At 41.4% G+C, this 19707-nt stretch overlaps 1 protein-coding gene across 11 annotated transcripts in view; it reads left to right on the top strand.

Moving 5' to 3' along the window:
• The window catches only part of sorcs2 (sortilin-related VPS10 domain containing receptor 2), a 284239-nt gene that overhangs the window by 245565 nt on the left and 18967 nt on the right, over nt 1–19707 (top strand). For all 11 annotated transcript variants that reach the window (XM_069518801.1, XM_069518795.1, XM_069518794.1 and 8 more), the window contains 4 exons: nt 2300–2389; nt 11847–12026; nt 15823–15969; nt 18454–18556. In XM_069518801.1, coding sequence (XP_069374902.1) covers nt 2300–2389; nt 11847–12026; nt 15823–15969; nt 18454–18556 — 520 coding nt within the window. The remainder of the gene's footprint in view (nt 1–2299; nt 2390–11846; nt 12027–15822; nt 15970–18453; nt 18557–19707) is intronic.

Genomic DNA, 19707 nt, shown 5'->3' with positions numbered 1-19707 from the left:
CACAGGGCCGCCTGCTTGAGATGAGAGAGAATTAGGACAGTGTGCAGAATGAATCTTGTCTTGTCTGTAATTGACTTGCCATGCAGCGCAGCACTGTAGACTCTGAGGAGGCCGAGGCTGAATCCCATTTGCATGTGATAACAGAAGAGTATACATGAGCTGGTATAGTATAGAATCTGTGCAGAGGGATGGAAGAGTTGTATCTTGTGTGTGAGTGTGTGTGTGTGTGTTTGTATGCAGGTGCGTTGAGTGTGTGTGAGACGAATTATAATCTCATAGGCAACAGCAGACAGGTCCGTTATCCTTCATGGATTAGCCCACTGATGTCAGATGTGGGAGAAATGTGTGTGTGAGTGTCGTTTCTTCAGACACATCGACTCCATGCAGCTCCCACTTGACACTTTATAGGATTTATACAACTTTCTTTGTGCCACATGAACAGTAGAGCTCCCCAACACCTGTGAGCATAGATACGCATTGAGAATGAAACTCACCTGAGACAGATCCTGCCACCAATCCGAGCAGGCAGGTCATCAAACTGACCACTGCACTGGAAACGTCCGTCATCCAGACCCAGCTCCTGGAGAGGTGAGATTCCCCGAGCCTCCACCTCCAGCGTGCGCCTGTGTGTGGTCTTGTGGAGCCACACACGGCGGCGTTGGCTTCTCTAGCTTCTCCACAACACTTCAGCCAGCACTTAGAGGAGAACGGGCGAATATTTGTTGGTTAAGAGCTGCGAGTAAACAAAAATGATCCTGTGGCAAAACTCACGCAAGTAACGCAACAATAAATTCACTACACTTGTGGTGAGAACGCAGCAAAGTTGAAATTAATTAACACATTTCTGTCAACTGTATTATTATTCTGATTATTATTAGGTGTTTTTGGAAAGCCTGATCATTTTAATGGTTAGATATGAGGGGCTGGGGCTCGAACCTGGCCCCCCTGGTGCTTTCCAACTGTAGAAATATGCTGAGTTACAGCAAAGAATGCAAAGTAAGCACACACTCACTTAATGTCATCCCGAAAGTGATCCCTGTATTGAAAAGGTAGTTGGTAGAGCCTGCTGCAGGGGCTCTCACTTTTAAGAATAATCTTTTTCATTGTTTCATCACTTTTTCATCACAGTTCAGCACAAAAAAAGCTGCAGTCTGCTGCTTTCAATAGCAGGTGATGATTGTAATCTCAGCACAATCTGAACGTCAACAATACTGATTCAGAGAGGAAACAAACACAACGCTCTTCTCACAAAGGCCTAAATAGAAGAGCGGAGTACAAAGCTCCCCCATCAGATTCTGAACGCAGCCGCCTAAAAAGCCTTTGCACTGCTCATCAAGTCAAACGGCGACAGGGAATGTGTTTCACAGAAAGAGGTGTGCCGGTGTCTGAGCCACCTCGTCACCAGGGATGACGTGTTCGACACCAGGTTAAGTCACTGTCAGTTACCGGCGATCTCCTTCCTCTGCTGAAAAACACAGCCTCAGCTGATTAGGTATTCTGTTTCAGAATGTTTCTCTCTCTGCAGGCAGTAGAGCGGTGGGGGGGGGCATGATTCAGCCCTTTGTTCAGCCTTTTTACGCACAGGTCCCAAGTTGTGAGGTGATGTCAGGGTGCAGCACAGAGGAGGTGGCTTTGCGTTTAACTTTCCGCCTGCTCACCGACAGATGGTGACCTCTGCTCCTCAACTCCACGGCCTCATTTTGCTGTTCTCCTCTGTCTGCAGGGAAATGCCTTTAGTTGCTACAGTCTCTTGTTTTTCTGGACCTCAGTGGCACAGACTGCGGTTGATTTTAATTTCATGTTCAGTTTGAAAATCTGTTTCCTTCTAACTATGAATTGTGTGTTTACTGAATGAAAGATCTGAAAGGCAGAGAAAGGTTCTGTCGATTCAAGGTGCTGTAAAGTTTGTAAGGGTTAAGGACAGAGGATGTCGTACATTGTTACACCCTGAGACAAATTGTAATTTGTGATTATGGGCTTTTCAAATTAATTTGATTGATTGATGAAGTTTAAAAAAAAATTCAAGATAAAGAAAGAGCAGAATAAATGAGGTAAAAGAAATAAAAATCTGAATCTGTTTCAAAAGTTTGAAAATAAGTTGCTTTATAAAATGTAAAACTAAAATAGATAGAACTGTGTCAAATAATACAATGATGGTATGATAAAATATCTTAATTAAAAGAAGGACTTAGTCAGACAAGCTTGTAAAGAAGAAAACGTGAATGGTCTGCAGATTGTTTCTTGCAGAAAATGTTATGTTGAGAGTGTTATTTATTCTATTTTCTCTCCCTCTTCCCAGGTGACCACAGGGAATCGTACCAAGCACTACGTGTCCTATCGGCGCAACGAGTTTGTCCAGATGAGGTTTCCCAAGTACGCCTTGCCAAAGGTAAAGCACAGCTTACTGTAGAAATGTTAATGCTCCCAAAAAAAGAAGCCAGCATCAGAGTGGAGTTTTGTCTTAGTGCTGTTTTATTGGCTTTGATAACAACACAATATATAGTTCAGTACAATCCTCAAGCAATGAACTCCTGTAGCCTATATTTATATTTTACTATATCTTACTATGAGGAGAAAAGACCACGTATCAGCAGCAGTTTAAGATATCTGTACCATCGACTGTATTTCTCCATATGACTGAAAAAGCTCTGACATATATAGATAGCACACTATTGAAAATTTGAAAAACATTTTATTAAAAGATGGGTTGAAATTAAGTTTGTATTGGCGATACCCCAGAGACTGTAACTGTTTCTCGCGGCCACACTGGCCACACAGAGATTCCTTCCTGGGTGAAACCTTTCTGTGCGTCAGCGTAGTGTCTGCTTGCAGAGCCGCAGAAAAAGGGACGGGAACACGAAGAAGGGATTTCAAGCTAAATAGACTTTGAAAGATTCAGGCTTGAATTTTCGAACTTGCTTCAGCTGAACTCTGGAGCACAGTTTTATACAGAGGGAGGACTGTGGGTTTTATTTTCTATAATTCATTACACATTTGAGTCACATCCAGTCAAAGGCTCCCTTTGCTGACAGCATTGAATGGTGGACCTATTACAGCTATGCTCAAAGCTATGGCTGCACACAAACATGCACATTTCCATAAAGGATTAGAAGATATAATTAACTTGGACAATTTATTATCTTAAGAAAAAGTAGAGGTGTTAACTTCCCCCCAGACTGATTAGCCACTTAATCACCAGATTAGATGTGGATCAACAAATCTCTCCAGCTCAGAGATATTAGCACTCCACACATAAAGATCTCTGCATTAGGTTTTTTTGAGAAATCCACAAAAATGTTGAATATCTCAAAAGGTTCAAGAAATGTAATAATGAATTACGGGATCCGCCCCCTTAAACTTAAAATCTGAGCGCTTGAAAGAGCTGGCAGAATTGCCAAAATTTACAAAAACCTTTAATTCTCAGCCTCTGAAGCAGATAGAAACATGAATATAAAAGATTTGGTAACATAAACATTTAGCTTTCATTGGTGCACAAATATTTTTTGGGGAAAACCAACAAAGCCAGCAAACTCTTACCAACTGAGACAGCGGGACAACATTGTAATTTTTATTATTTTCATCAAAGAGTATCTGCTAGAATCTGTTTCAGTATCGCTCCCCTCACTAAGATCACCAGCCATCGTCTGAAATGTGTATTTTTGCAGGCTTTCCAATTTCCTGTAAGCCGTTGCACCTTTCCTTGCCACATGTTTTTCAGCTGATCATGATGTACTTCATCAGTCACATGTCTCGAAAACAATGACATAATGGATGAGACGCACACGTCGTATCTGCCTCTGAAGGGAGAAGCAGGCAGATGTAGTCTTAAGGGTATTCACACACTCCCGAACTTAAAAGTATATGCATGCAGATGCTGCATCAGGTCCAAATGGATAAATTGAACTTGCTGCAAAATGGAGTTCTTAATAGGTTTTTCTTTGACTCATACCCCACCAAGTTTCAAGACAATAGAGATAAGAGTTTCTTTTTTACATTTTAAACATCCTTCACAAACAGCAGATAAACTTCTGTGCCAAAATTATTACCCAGGAGAAATGTTCAAGGCAATTTGGTCATTTTCCCATTGAGACACTTCTGTCCAGTAAGAGGGTGCAAACCATCACCTGCACATGTTCTCCAATAAGTCAATACATGCAATGGAGGGTGAGACGGCTTTTCCCTCACTTTAGGGATTCAAACCTATGACTCTACAGCCCTATCACCACTATGTTCCACTTCTTCATCGGTGTCACATGCATTCAATATTAAATATTCACCACCAAGCATCGATCCAGTTGCATCCCGTGTCACTGACTGAGGCTAAGACGATAAATGAGCTCCAGTCCAATAGGAGACAGGACAGGAACCTTTGCTGTCAGCGCCGATGACACAGGGGGCAGCTTTAGCGTGGCACCAGCCTGAGTGCTATTGAATGGCGCTGATTGAATGCCGAGCCCTGAGGAGATATCTCATGTATTTTTCAGCTTTAAACTAAGGAAAGAAAACGTTTAAGACAATCACTGACATTGACACTCTGTCGGAGAGGAGAGCAGGGAGTGTTTTACACCAACACACACCATCACACAGACACCAACGCACACTTCAGGAAATGTATAGAATTACTTGTTTGTCTTCAGCCCACCACTTAGAGAGCTTGTGCCTTTATTGCTTGACTACCTCAGCAGCAGTACTCAGTGATCCTTAAGGAAGGTGAAAGGGATTGAATTACACACACACACACACACACACACACACACACACACACACTTAAGCTGCTTTCAACATGTAGAGAAAATAGGATCAATTGATTAGGTGTGGCGGGAAGCCTTTGACAAATCAATTTGTGTATGTGCGTGCGTGTGTGCGCGTATGTGCGTGTGTGTGTGTGTGTGTGTGTGTGTGTGTGTGTGTGTGTGTGTGTGTGTGTGTGTGTGCGTGTGTGTGTGCGCGTGTGTGTGTGTGTGTTCAGTTAAAGTATGCCCTAGTTGTCTCTCTCTGCCTCTACATGTGTCCTCTTACTTGGGTGAGCAGATAGGTCACACGTTGTGAAGCTTTTAAGTGAGGCGACACACAGTGGGGAGGAGAAGAAAGAAAAAAAGAGAGAAATGGGGATGGAGGGAGGAGAGGAAGGGAGGATGAGAGAGGGAGTGTTTCCATGTTTTTCCACTTTGAATAATTGAAAGGCTCGAGGATGAAAAATGCAGAGGCCATCAGAGAGAGCAGTTTGGCTCTGTCCTGTGAGACCTGACCCGAGTTATGGATTAAACACACACACACACAAACACACACACTGCTTACTGGGCTGTGAAATCACAGGTAATAATTGTTCTTTTTGCTCTGTTTCCATCCTCTCCCTTGCTGTCTATCACCCCGGTTGTAATCACCTTTCTGTTTAATACTTAGTTTGACTGAGTGAGATTATACAGCCCCGGTGCACAGACGGTTCCACTGAAGCAGATAGGTTGCTTTGCTCAAGGACACAGGAAGGAAAGGGAAGTCCAGTGCCACTGGGATATTGCCAGGAAGTTCAAATCATAAATGAATCGTAACCTTAATTAACTGGCCACTGACCCAGTCTGTATCTCTAAAGGGCATCACACACCTTTGTCAAAAACCTCATTTTGCTACACATATGACTGAATCAGGCTTCTGATTTAAAAAAAAAAAAAAAGGGAATCCACTGCCAACCTATTTCTCATTTCCTGGGAAATGTATAACAAATGAATGGACATTGAGTGAAGGGGTTGAGGTGGATATGCATATCATAGGTTGACATGGGAGATACAAAAGATCTGATCATTGAAAAAAATGGCAAAATCAAGGACAACAAGGACATTTTCGTATATGCTTATTATTCTGAAAAGGACACATTGCATCTTTAAGACGATGCCCTTCAGAAAGCTGCGTGCAGCCAGAAGCCAGTCAAGTATTTCTGAAAGGTAAAATGTGTGGGCCTACTCTATCAAAGACCTCTTTACTAAATTCAGTGTGAATAATGTCCAAGGGGCATGATGAGGGTTTTAATATGATTAATGGGATCTGTTGAGTGTGGAGGGAAATGAGCCCAATGCTGCCGAGAGAGGGTGAGCACTCTGAAGAGGCTATTATGTGACGGATGACTGCCAGGGGAAATCTGGCATCAGATGTTTTCCTTTTTTTTTTTTTCTAAATTAAATGAGCAAGACGTTCCTCAAACTATTTCGGCCAAGTTTACTTAATGATGGAGTCTGATCTATTAAAAAGAAGCCTGGAAGTGAGCTTCCAGCGGGAAGTATCAGAAGTGCTATAAGTAAGGGACTTTCTTAAATCCCCTTCTTATGTCATGAGAGTATTATAGTTTTAGTTTATGGTTTCAAACTGTTTCATTTTGATGTGCATAGGAATTAGGTAGAAGACGGATGCACAGGGAAGTTCACAGCTGGAGCCAGGCTTTGAGTCTCGAACCTTAAATCCGAAAGCAGAAGGTGTCAAAACGTGTGATTTTATACTTTAGGGCTCACCTGATGCAGCCCTGACTAAAAGATTTATCAAAGAAGAAAGTTTTAAGTTTAACCTTAAATATAGAGATGGTGTCAGACTCCTGATCTCAGAGTGGGAGCTGGTTCCACAGGAGAGGAGTCTGGTAGCTGAAGGCTCTCAACCTGTTCTACTCTTACAGACTCTAACCACAATGAAGGTCTGTATTTATGGCGTGATGTATTGGGACAATAGAATCAGAATTAAATTACAAAAATTTACAACAAATACCGAATACAAGAATATTATAAAATAAAGCAATCATCAAATGCACCACACATCCGATTCATACAAACTCACACAATCAAAGACAGAATCACGAAGCAGCTCAACAGGAAACTGATCCAAATGCAGAAAATCAAGTCAATCAAGTTTGCAAGTGAGATGGTTCCTGTGATGATGCAGACATTGCCTGGAGATACAGACAGTTCAGTGGTCGTGGTACTTTTTAATTCCTCGTCCTCGGTGGCAAGGACTCCTCTCAATGTGAGCGTGGCTGTTATCGGCTACTCACAGTCTCACAACAAAGTGAGACTTTGGGGAAATAACAGAAAGTATAGTCCACAGCCCTCTGCTTCCATGAAATCAACTTCACATGCATAAATCTCCATTATTATTGAATGCTCATGTTTTGTTTGCATTCTGATAGACTGCATTTTCTGCCTACACTGTGAACTGCTTCTCTGCATATCTTTTAAAAGCCATTACCCATGTTGACTTGGAATATCAGCATTGGTCATTAATTGGAATCTACAGAACCAGTCCTCATGAATAACTGTAATTCTCACATGGACTGTGTTGCATATCCACCTAACCTCATCACATTGTGTTTACTGACAGTGGGTGGATGATGCACAACAGAAACACTGGCACAGGCTGAAATCTGATTGGCCCTTGAAATATCCCTGTCCTGTCAATAGTCTTTTTTTAAATCAACCAGTCACTTATTAACAATACTGTCAATAAATATTTATTCATATGTGATATGTGGCCTAGATCTACCACTGGTCAGTGTATTCACATACACCTCATTTTGAGGATTGAAACTGTAACAGGTATGGGATTCTTTGTAAATGTATTTGCTGCAGGATGTCTGTATACAAAATGTGTGTACATGCATTACAGCTAAATGAAATCGGTTTAAGCAAGTGTATGGGGATCTCCAGAAGATTGACATCCATCAGAGCAGTAGCAGTATGATATGACTTCAAACCAATATCATGATTATTTCAAATTTAATCTTTGATTACGATTAATCACTCTGCTCATTACTCAGTGTCAGTCAACAAGCGACTGTGCTCCTCTGCTGTTTTCTAATCACTCATATGTAGAACTAATCTTTATAAAAACCTGCTGAATTCATATTTAGTTACTTCCATAAACGGGCATCGCTTCTTCTGCAGCAATGAAGTCAGAACACCGCGCCGTGCTATAATCTGCACGAAGAACATCTCTCCTGCGTGTCTCCTCGTCCCTGTTGCGCTTTGCACAAACTGACGATCACATTTATTTAGTTATTAATCAATGATGTCCTGTCACTTTAACCCTGATGTACTGGCTGTGTGCATCACGTTAAGTCTTGTGTGCGAACTGCATGCGTGCAAAATGTTGAGGGTTTTTTCAACGTGTTTAAATGCGTGTCTCCTAAACTTTAAAGCGAATCAAACAAACACAGAGTAAACTTAAAGTCCCGTGAGTGTCCTAATAACTTCTGATTAATGTTGGGGTTTATTGTTAACGTGTCGTGCACGCACAAACCTGACAGTTCGTAAATGCACGTTTTGGGGAAAGTATAAACCAAAATCACTGACATGAGCAAAATTTGTTTGGTTAGAAGTTATAAACGTCTGTTTCGATTTGGTTAATTGTCCGGCCCTAAGTAGCATTTTGACTGAAAGTAGGTGTGACACCTAAATCCCAAATAATAGTGAAGAAGGATGGTTTACCGTAAGCATGCACAGTGTAAGGGTTAGCTTATAAATAGCCCGTCTCCCAATATAAACAGAAACATGCACCTTTTGCTAACACAGCATCTTATTCAAATTTCATCTCATTTGATAATGTCATCAGTCTATTACACTCTTCACCCTCTGCTCTGCTGTAGCAGCTCCTGTGTCTTGTTTCGTTCTCTCCGTCTTTCAGACCACCGTGTAGCTTTCTGTTGGTGTAGTTGTATACTTTACTGCTGACTGATCACACCACTTATTTCTGCTCATTCTTGTGGTTTGTTTTCGCCCTGCATCGGACACTTTTTTAAGGATGTGCATGGAGGGTCTCTGCGTCCAGACAGTTTTCCATTTGAGTGTAAATTGAGCTTAAGCGCTCCCCACCTAATGATTTGTCTCTCGCAGTAACTCTCTAGAGTTATTAACACCGTGCTGAGTGCAGGTCAAGGGAGGGGGAAGTTAAAAATCGCTGAGTGTCGGTGGTTATTTCTCGGAGCTTCTGGGACCCAGGATCTCTGATTTTTCACTCTCAGCAGTCGGCCTTGCGTCTGGGGTGACTGTGGCCCTGACAGAGATGGATGGAAGGTGTTTCTCTCAGAGGGCACTCAGTGATGCAAAACCAATAAGGGGCACGCTGGTAGAGATGTCCTTCTATGTCAAGACAGGATTTCAGCCTGAGAGTAAAGGAGAATGCACTTGAAGCCAAGCAGGTGGCATTTTCGAAAACACACAGCTTGTCGTTGATATTTCCCAGGACCACTTGCCTTCTCCTTGCCCTATACTATGTTTAGCTCTTTTAGCTATGGCTGAATGTAAAAGCTTTTCTCAAATGCCACCGACTCCAGTAATGGATCAGAGAATACAGGTTGTAGAAGTTTGGGCAACATTTGCACAGACATCCTTCTTTGTTGGCTTTGTGGGGTTTTTTTATGGTGCCAGTCTGTCGCACCAGTTAAAGGTGGAATTGGGGGAAAAGGGAGACTACAGCTCTGTCTGACTTTGTACTCTTTTTAACAATTTCTATGTTACTATGTCTTCAATACCATCTGTACATGTATACCTTCCTCAAGTGATGGTGAAAGAGACTTTCTCTTTGTTGAACACACTTTTTTAACAATAATCATTATTGAATTTAGAACTTTTCTGCAGATTCCAGACTTTGAAAAATAAATGCTCCCTTTTTGAAGTTTCTTCTAAATGCCGCAACTTACAAAAGCAACTTCTTTTGAATCGACTCTCTCTTCTCGACCAAATCCGCCCAGTTAAGTGTGTGTTTTTCTCTGTCTTCTTGCTGAGTGCGTACAATAGCCTCTTTTGACTGCTCCTCATCATAATCCTCTTCAGTATTAGAACATTTTGAACTGAGTCATAGAACGTGTTGCTTGACTGGCGTGTTTGATCTTTAAATTTCAGGCACAAACTTAAGGCTTACGAGTGAGCTCTTCACAGGTGAACACATAGACTTTGAAGAATTGTAAATGAAATTGTTTATAACAGATTTATATGCACAACTTTCCTCTTGTATTTCAATGGGGATGTAAAGTGGCTATAAAGCAAATATTAAGAAACAACGATTAACAGGAGCTGTAGATTAATAAAAGTTAAACATAAACATGACATCTAATACATATTATGTCACTAATTTCAGTCTGTGACAAAAAAATCCAAATAAACATCCAAATCCATTTCTACTTCAAATGTTACACGTTATAAACCATATGCAGCCTCAGCCACCCTGTGCTCTGCTTGTCCGATGGAAGTATAATTTAGATACATAGACACGCTGTATCTTCTGTAGTGTTGGATTATGGTTTTAGCCACTGTGGTGGGTGGAGGGCTGACTCTGAATGTTAAAAGGCAGCTGGAGCTAAAGTTTGCACACCTCTGTGTGCCAGCTCCTCCTCCAGCTTCAAGCTGCTGCCTGAGCCGAGCGCAATGCTCTCAAAGCGATTGGTAAACTGGATTTATAATCAGAGGCGAGCTGACGGAGAAAAGGAACGGGAGATGCAGCGAATCAGAAAGAATCCTCACATAAAGGATGTTCTCTGCAGCAAACAGCGTGTCAGGTTTTGTTGTTGCACTATTTTTTAATGAGGATTGTTGGAAAGTAGAGATTGTCTGCTTTTGGAGACAAACATTCATCCGGCTTCAATGAGGGAGAAACCGCAGGGCTGAGATCAGAGGCCAGGTTGAGGATCATTTTAGCAACCTTTAAATGTACAGTACGATTTGGAATCAGTCTCATTGCTACACTGCTACTAATTACATCACTAACGTCTTGCTAGAAATAAGACCTGTCATTAATCATCCTGCTGCCTCTCTGCTGAGATCTCAGGAGGCAGCCCCAGTCCACCAGTTCATTGCCTCACAAACGCTTGATGTGTCCATCCATCCTTTACACCAAAGTTAGCGAGTATACCCAGGTCCTGTTTCTTCCCCCACCTTCCCCCTCATATTCAAAGTTAAGGATGCCTGTGGCTTTTCTGACTTTAGAGATATTTGGGCTGAAAGATCAACCAGGCTGTGTCCCAGAATAATTTTGTTCCTCTCTACTTTCCTCTTGTTGGCATAATTGTCCTCCTGGTAATTTGCAGACAGGTTTCAAAGTGAGAGAAACAGTGCATTTATAAATATTAGGCGCGCACAGCTCTCAGTGCTGTTATACCTCGAGCCAGAACATAAACCTGAGTGTAATTGAGCTCTAGTGTCGGTGCATCAATAATCATAGACACACCTTATAGGGCACCAACCCCTGTGCTGTGATGGCTCTATCTTAAAATGTGTTAATGTAATCACTAAAAGAGAAAGTGCTGAGTCGCTCTTTGTGCCAACGTTACAGTCTTTCATGAGCTATGAAGCCATTTGCATTTGAGGCTCACAAGCTTTGAAACGAACATTGAACAAGTTTCCTTAGCTGCCAAAAACAGTTTTTCAGCGGGTGAAGTGCTCTCTTATCTCCCCCAGTTAGTTTCTGTGACACTCTGTATTTATTGGATTATGTTCTCTGTCTTTCTGTGACTTGCTGTCAAACTTTGTGACTGTTCTGCTGCTTTCACTGGTTTATCTACTGCTCCCCATTTCTCATTCATTTTCCTTTTTCCTATTTCTTCTTGACATTTTGTTTACTGCTTTACCCTCCACTTGTTTTTTTTGTTTCCTCTTATTTGTAAAGTCCAACGTGTTCTTGTTTTTCATATTTTTTCTATTTAAGGATTTCTCCCAAAGTCTGTAAGCTTGTCTAACCAGCTTTCATGATTAATCATAATTAAAGGTTTTCTCCCCTTCAATCTCAGCACCAATGATTTAGAAAATACTGACTTTTCCTTTCTGGTCCCCACCCTTCTCTCTTCCTCTCTCTCTCCATCCCTCCACTTCTGCCTCCAGGATGTTCAGATAGTGAGTACGGACGAGAACCAGGTCTTCCTCGCCCTCCAGGAGTGGTACCAGTCAGACACCTATAACCTGTACCAGTCAGACCCCCAGGGTGTCTACTACTCCATCGTGCTGGAAAATGTCCGCAGCACCAAGCAGCCGGAGGAGAACGTCCTCATTGACATCCTGGAGGTGAGATGGAATGAAAGAGGCCCAATACACTATTTTAAAAAATGATATTCATGAATTGCAAATTAACTTCAGTTTCAAATGGCATTCATATTCTGCAGGTTGTAATTAGTTGGTGCTGTGAACACAGCTGAGTCCAAATGTAAGCTCTTTCTCCTCCGGGACTCTTTACCTCCAGACACTGAGTCCCGAGCAGCCAATCAGCCACGAGCACTTGACGTAACTACACCATGAAAAAGGACAATTTAATCATGCTTAAAGGATAAAGCTGGCACCGTTCTTTAATTTCCTTATTGTCAACAAATCCCATTAGAGAACCAAAACCAACAGTGTGCTACTTAGTCACTTTTATGGCACTCAGCCCTAAACCCATTTGTTCCTACTGAGGATGTTAATCTTTGTGCCACAAATAAAAAATAAAAAAAAGATTAATGAATCTTTAAATCAGCCCGTCTTGACGTTTTTATGATACGTTACTCAAACAGTGCAATTGTTTGACGAGCAGTGACAGACTAACACACATTTGAATCTATTTGAATTTGTAGGCAGCAGGACAGTTTAAGTGGGTGAAAATAAACTTTATAGGTCACTTTGAACCTCCCACACACTATGTCTGTGAGATAGATTCTTTGTTGGTATGGGTCATTTGTCATTGTTTGATTATTTAATAATTAGGACAAGATGAGAATAAGGTTTACCCACAGAAACACACCCCCGTCCCTGTTTTAAGACTGAATACAAATAGATGTGTCTTACATAGTGGTGGCTAATAGACAAACTAGCAGTTTCTATGATTGAAGGAGAGTGATGTTTGCTGTCAGTTGCACTTTTAGCATTTTTACCACTTTTATACAATTTGTATGTGACCAATGAAATGATGTAGGCGCCTCTGGTGACAAAGCATTTTAGTTTTCACCCTGAGCCATCTCATCACTTTGCTGCGTCCTAATGTTGGCATACAATTTGACACTTTGTGTTTGTCTTCTTGTCTTCGGTAACACTGAAAAGAAGTAGCTGCCTTTCAGTCTATTTCAGTCACAGCGGGACATCACAACCAATCAGAAGTTTAGTAGAAGCACTTTAAAGCAAAAGCATTGTGTTTCTGACAGAGGCCTGTGGTTTCGAGTGGCATGTTACCAGAGATGACAAAAGGAAGAGTAGAAGAAAGTTCCTGCAGTGTGCAAAAGATGTGGAAAATGAGAACCTACACATCTCTTAGGTCCCTTTCTCTAGTCAGCTTTTCTAGCCTATTTGGGGAATCCAGAGAACCGGATGGCATATGTAATCCCTTTCATTGATTTCTGGGTCTGTCCCTCACTCTCCTCCCAGTGGGTTATGTAAGGAAAACCTCCACAGGGACGTATCTGGGCACCATCTTAATCAGATACCAGAACAACCTCAACCAGCTCTTGACAGTGTAGTGGAGTGTGAATTCCACTCTGACCCCTCTGAGTCCTTATCTTGTCCCCAAACACCAAAAGAGGGAAACTCATCTTACCATCCAGTCTTGTTTCAGTGAGAAATCAAAGCTTGTGGTGGAGGCGTGAATTGAAATGTAAACCTCCTGCTAGTCTCAAGCTCCATCTTACATCCACCCATAAGTAAGACTAGACAGTTTGGAAACGCTGCTGGCCCTTTTTAAATTAAAAAACTATGGGGCTGCATTTTGGTCTGGACGAGTAGAAATTGAGTTGTTTGGAAACAATTATGTAGACATGTATAAGCAGGACAATATGGCAGCAAACAAATGTGGGGTATTTTGGCCTCTTGACAATGGTAATTACTGTATGGTGCAGGAGTTTGACAAAAACATTCTACAGTTACAGAGCAGACATAATGAGTAGGTGTTGAAATGTAAAGATGCATGCTTCCTCCACCTAAATGGATATTAAGTGAATTCATTCAGTAATTTATGTGTTTTTTCATGAAAGAAAGGTTGACATGTGTTCAAGGTCTCAGAATTGTGTCGGTGGATGAGCTTGAATTTGAAACTACTGTGTCTGCCTTCCCTTTCAATCCGTGTGTTCTGGCAGTCAAGCTATTCAGTGCTGTGGCAAGGTCTCTAGATAAACGGCCACCAAGGACATGAATCAAGTGGAGGAGGAGGAAGAAAGGAAAAGGCGAGGGACCATACAGCAGAGGCACTCAATGCAGAATTAAATCGTCCTCTCTCATCACTCACTCTGGCTGCAGAAAGCATGCATGCCAACCATTGTTCCTACAGTGGCAGGTTTACATATTAAAGTTACAGTGCAGCAGAGCCCAAACTTATCTAAGAGCTTAAATGAAAATGTAGCTAAACTAGCTTTAATTCCCAGCAGCCATTGTGTATGCAGTCACAGATTTACAGGCTTGCTTTGTAATATTTCTAAATGTATCATGAATAACGTAAGCTTGGTGGAGAAAAGGATTTTATTCACAGGACCTTTAAAGGAAACCAGCGACTACAATGATTGCTGTTTGTGTGCCATCAAAATGGTTTTGAAGCTGCTATTTTAAGGTATAAATGCTACTTAGTGTTTCTTTAAGGTGGAATGTGTTCTGCCTGCCAAACAATGCATGAGATGTGAAACAATCAAAACATCGAACATGTCAATATGACCATTTTAACAATTGTTGGTTCTCATTCATCAGATAGTGGTTATGGGACTTAGGTGATACAAATAAAATGGATATTGCTTAAATTCATCATTATACAAACTGAAAATATTCTCTTCTCTCACTCGGAGAAAAAAGGGACAAAGCGTCATTCTGGTGCAGCTCTACACTTATGGATGGATCAAGGCTTGAGGCAGAAAATGAAGAGAGGAGAAGACATGCTTAAACAGAAGCGGGGAGATGAAGAGGTGCAGACAGAAAGGAGAGAAGCCAGACGTCCAGAGAGAATACAAGCAGGCTTATGTGCCTTGATTTAAACAATTACCTTCTTTCACTCCATAAACATCAGTGCTACATAATAGAAAGCAAATGGAGCTTGGGGAGTCTGCGGATGGAGACATGTCTGACAAGTTCCTGGCTTTGTTTAAATGGCTCTCTGTGCTGTCTTCATCATCATCTCTGCGTTTAATGTTTCAGCTTCAGAGCCTATAGCTAGCAACCTTGCAGCCGCAGAAACCATGCAGTATGTATTGATTTCAGTTAAACTTTTATGGCCCTGCACATTCTGTGTCAGTGGTTTGCTCTCAGCCTCCAGTAAACGCATTGCCCTGTAACGCATTGCACCGTGGGTAATCATATTTCAGCCGCTGCAGACAGTTAAAGGGCAGGTTCTCTTATGTTCTGGTTGATATTCTAAATCTAGCTCTTTAGCTCAGGGTAAAGTTACAGCAGTTTTATATTTGGACTCTTTATGAGACGTCTGCCAGGAAACATTCTCCTCTCACATTTTACTTTGAGCTTATTTTAAGGAAAAAACATTATTAAATCATAGTTTCTGAATGAAAGTCAGACTATGTGACTGCCTCTGAGAGACAGGTCTCTCACAAAATTGATTATCACCCGATTTGTCCTTCTGAAAAATGTAATTTTACTGTGAGAACATTGTGGCTTGTGAGAAAAATGCCTCCAATATTAAATTGAGCGGTAAAGGAATCAGTCACAATCAGTGCGCACATTCACTCCTCAGCCTTAGGACCTGCCGCTCCACCTGAATGACTTTACCTCCAGATTTATTCTACTTTACACCTTCTTTTAGAATATACCACGTATAACAACTACGCCTTTTGGCCGCAGTGCTTGCCTTTCAGTTCATGTTTTGTTAGGTTATCCCTTTCTGATGTAAATTCACATCGTTTCCTAGGTGCGTGGAATCAAAGGGGTCTTTCTGGCCAATCAGAAGAGCAATGGCAAAGTGACGACTCTCATCACCTATAACAAAGGACGAGACTGGGAACCCTTGGCCCCGCCTACGACTGACATGAATGGAAAGCCTGTTAGCTGCAAAGCAGTAAGTGTCACCCTTTGTCACCTCAGTATAATATATAATGCATTACGTCCTCTTAATTGACACAACGCCAACTCAGACATACATTTTCTCTACCACTAGCACGCTATACTATTTATGTCCAAACTGTGATGCAGCTGCCAGTCAAATCAGTCACAATAGAGAAAGCTGTGCACCATGAGGTTGTGACCAGGGTTGTGAACATGGAGTCAGAGAAGGAGGGATGAGATGTCAGCCTGGCATTCACCTGCAGTCCGCCACAGTCTGATATCTCTATACATCACACCTCACAGTCAAATAGAGAGGAGGTGGGGGGGGCTGAACGATTTAAAAGACGGAATATCAGCACCAGGAGTGTTTGCGATTGCTACACACACACACACACACACACACACTCACACAATGACCTCTTATTCCCTTTAGCTTCATCTATACCTCAACATAATAACCATGCAAAATAAATGTCTATGCGGTCGGAGACATGACTTCAGTTCAAACACTACTATCACACCCATCACCTGCTGATCACAAATCAGCGGGCCCAGACAAAGCCAGGTACTAGATGTGCTATCTAATGTGTCACTGCATCAGGCTAACACTGTCAGCCGTATCCGTTACCTCGCCATCTGACGGAGACTGGCTGAGAGTATTGACCTCATTAAGGAACAGGAGTAGTTCATCAGAGTGTGTGAACAAGGTGTGTTGTAAGATAAACGTCTGCAAGCTGCCTTTAATTTGAAGCTGAAAAGCAGCACAATGAACTGTTTAGACTTCAAAAGCCAAACGGGTATTCAGCGTTCCCCGTGAAGTGAGACGGCCGTGGCCGTGAACACCCAAAGTGTGGAGTTGATTTGTGCTGCTCACCCTTGAGAAAAACACATTGTTGTGTGCGGTAACGAGCACGGAAAGGTGAAGACAGGATTAAAGAAACACTGCAAAGATACATTTCTGTGTGTTACAGGTGCAGCTTTAAATATCATGGTCTGCTTCACTGTGTTCCAGTGAAACGCTTGACATTTTCGCTGTGGTGGAATGTCACTGTGGAAAAGGTTTAGCATTTACCAGCACACCAGTGTAATCTATTTGTGGTAAAAGGTTCAAGATTTTAAAGAACTTGGTTTTCCTGCATCATGCTGGACGTCTTTACTTTAATCTCCCAGTTTAACATCACATCAGTGGTTTATAATGCTCTGTAACCTTTCATGTGAAGAAATGTATGCTATGACAGCTGTGTTCTACTTAGTATTTACACAGTCTCAACCTATGATTGTCAATATAAGGAGTTTCAGTTGTTAACAAATATATTGATAACTCTTTAATACAAAATTAGCAGGTATAGGAAGTTTTTATAAACACGGGTAAACACGCTGGAAAATAAGTGATTGAATCCTTTCCTACTGCCTGTAGAGGAGTCTGCCTTTCTGTTTTTTGTGAACTGATTACAATTATGTAGTCGAGGGACAAAGGTTGAGGTCACTGTGACCAAAGCACACGTTCTGCTTTGTGAATATGATATCTCAGGGATGCCTTGAGGGAATCCTTTTACATTTGACACAAACATTCACTCAAACATTATTTTTGAATTCCTCGAATACCGAACACTGCCCACATATGTGATTTTTATATTTTTAAGATTGGCTTACAAACGTGAGTGTGTGGCCAAATCTAATTGACCTAATTTCTCAAAACCTATACAGGCTAAAGAATTGAAATCTAACAGATAGTTGGTGACTAAAAAATGTTTTGTTGTTTTTTAAGCCAAATATAAGTTTGCTCTTATTACTGCTGTTCATTGAGATGTAAGCTGCATTCCCGGATCAATAATGTAAAAAAGGGGAAATAATAAGACTCTACACTGAAGATTGCACAAATACTTTTCAGTAAAAGCAGATTCTGGTTCAAATTGATTTGCTTCACTGCAAATGAAGCCTGGCTAACAATAAAAGCAGTGGAAAGCTTTGCAGCAACAAGAAGATCAGCAGTGAATGAAGACAGCTCTGATGAGAATGAAACAGATCCATGGACAGCAACATATTAAGAAGTAATCAGACACGAGGGAGTGGAACTAAACTCCAAACCACAGACGTTAAAATACAGAGACGTTTAAAAAGTCCCCAGCACAAAGTACAGCACACTTGTTGCTGGTCAGTGTCGGTGTGAGCAACTCCGACACACAAATGTTTGCATTCGTGGATCTCATGATTGCTTTTCTCATTTGAAATGAATTAACTCCCATTAAAAGTCTGATTAACAGAACTGAGATCCCCCGCACTGTAGTTGTATTTGCAGTCAGATTATCAGGTATCTGTGTGGTAAGACTCATTAAATATGACTGAGCAGGTGTACCTCACTTATCATCTCTTTCAAGAGGCCAAAGCTTCTTGCTTTATAGTGCATACTCTGGGAAGTCCTGGATATGTATACACTGTGAATGAATGACTCTTTAATCCTCACATTCAATTCTGTCTGCGTGTCTCCGCTCTGCAGCCCGAGTGTCACCTCCACCTGCACCTGCGCTGGGCCGACAACCCCTACGTTTCTGGGACTGTCCACACCAAAGACTCCGCCCCAGGTCTCATCATGGGTGCCGGTGAGTCTCCACTTTCAAAATTGTATTCACTTAAAAACAGTTTGACCCGTAGACTGTGTATAAAGATGGACAACGTTTGAAGCCAAGATATCCTGGATGCCACTTTTGAAATCATTCAAGTCTACGCAGTAGTAAAACAAGAGCACGACCAATTGCGAGCCAGTCACGGCTGTCAACCATGATGTTTCATCCAGTATTATATAGCATCAATGTGAGCAGTGTTAGAAAACAAAAAATTAAAGAAACCTTTGGGGAAAGATTTCTGATAATGAAGTGTCCATTCCACTAATGTGGAGGAGGCAGGGTTTTTGACCTAGAGTGCAGCCAACCAGCAGCTGTCTCATCGTCCATCTTTCTGGACAGTCAGATGGTTTGACAATAAACCAAAAGTAAATAATTTAGTGTTAGGTTTTCTACACCTTTCAGGCCATGAGAGTGCAGGACATTTGAAATCAATAAGTCCTGCTCTCAAACTGAAAGACCGTTCTCTTAAATAAAGATCGGAAAAAACACAGATACATCAACCATGGCCCGATAATACTGCATGTATGTTTGTTTATTATATGTACAGTATATGCCTGTGTGTCTTTGTGTGTCAGTTTGTGTTGATGTGTGTCTGCTGTAGTCCGATAAAGCCCTGTTGTGTACAAACAGTCTGCATGGCTGAGCTAAAGAGTGCCACAAAGACAAACCTCCACTTACCCAGGGAAGAGCCTCAACACCACTATTTCTCTCTTCCTGCTCTGTGCCCGAGCACACAGAGGAGTTCATTGAACCAAATACAATTTTATTTATTGAATACTTTGCTGTGTGCGCTTTTGTGTAGACGTTTCATGTAGAAAGAAGGATAAAGAAAAAAAACACCGGTCCTGCAAACTGAGAAAGAATATATAAGTATTGGAGCTTGTTTACACAATTTAAAAACAAAGTGTTATTAAACTTCAATAACAGAAACATTTAAGCTCTTTGAGTCAAATTATGATCTGAGTAAATGTAAGATTGAAAGTATGACAAGTCAATACATTCTAAAAAGTCTAAAGTAAAGATTAAGAGCATTCAACTTTTTATTTTCATAGACGTAGTCTTTCCTTCTTTCATGCTTTTGTTTAAGAAAGTCACATGTTAAACGGACATGGCAGTCTTTTCCACTG

This window comes from Paralichthys olivaceus, chromosome 22, assembly GCF_024713975.1.
Source record: "Paralichthys olivaceus isolate ysfri-2021 chromosome 22, ASM2471397v2, whole genome shotgun sequence".
Taxonomy (NCBI): Eukaryota; Metazoa; Chordata; class Actinopteri; order Pleuronectiformes; family Paralichthyidae; genus Paralichthys; species Paralichthys olivaceus.
The sequence above is the reverse complement of the archived record's forward strand: the minus strand, read 5'-3'. Positions and strand labels throughout refer to the sequence as shown.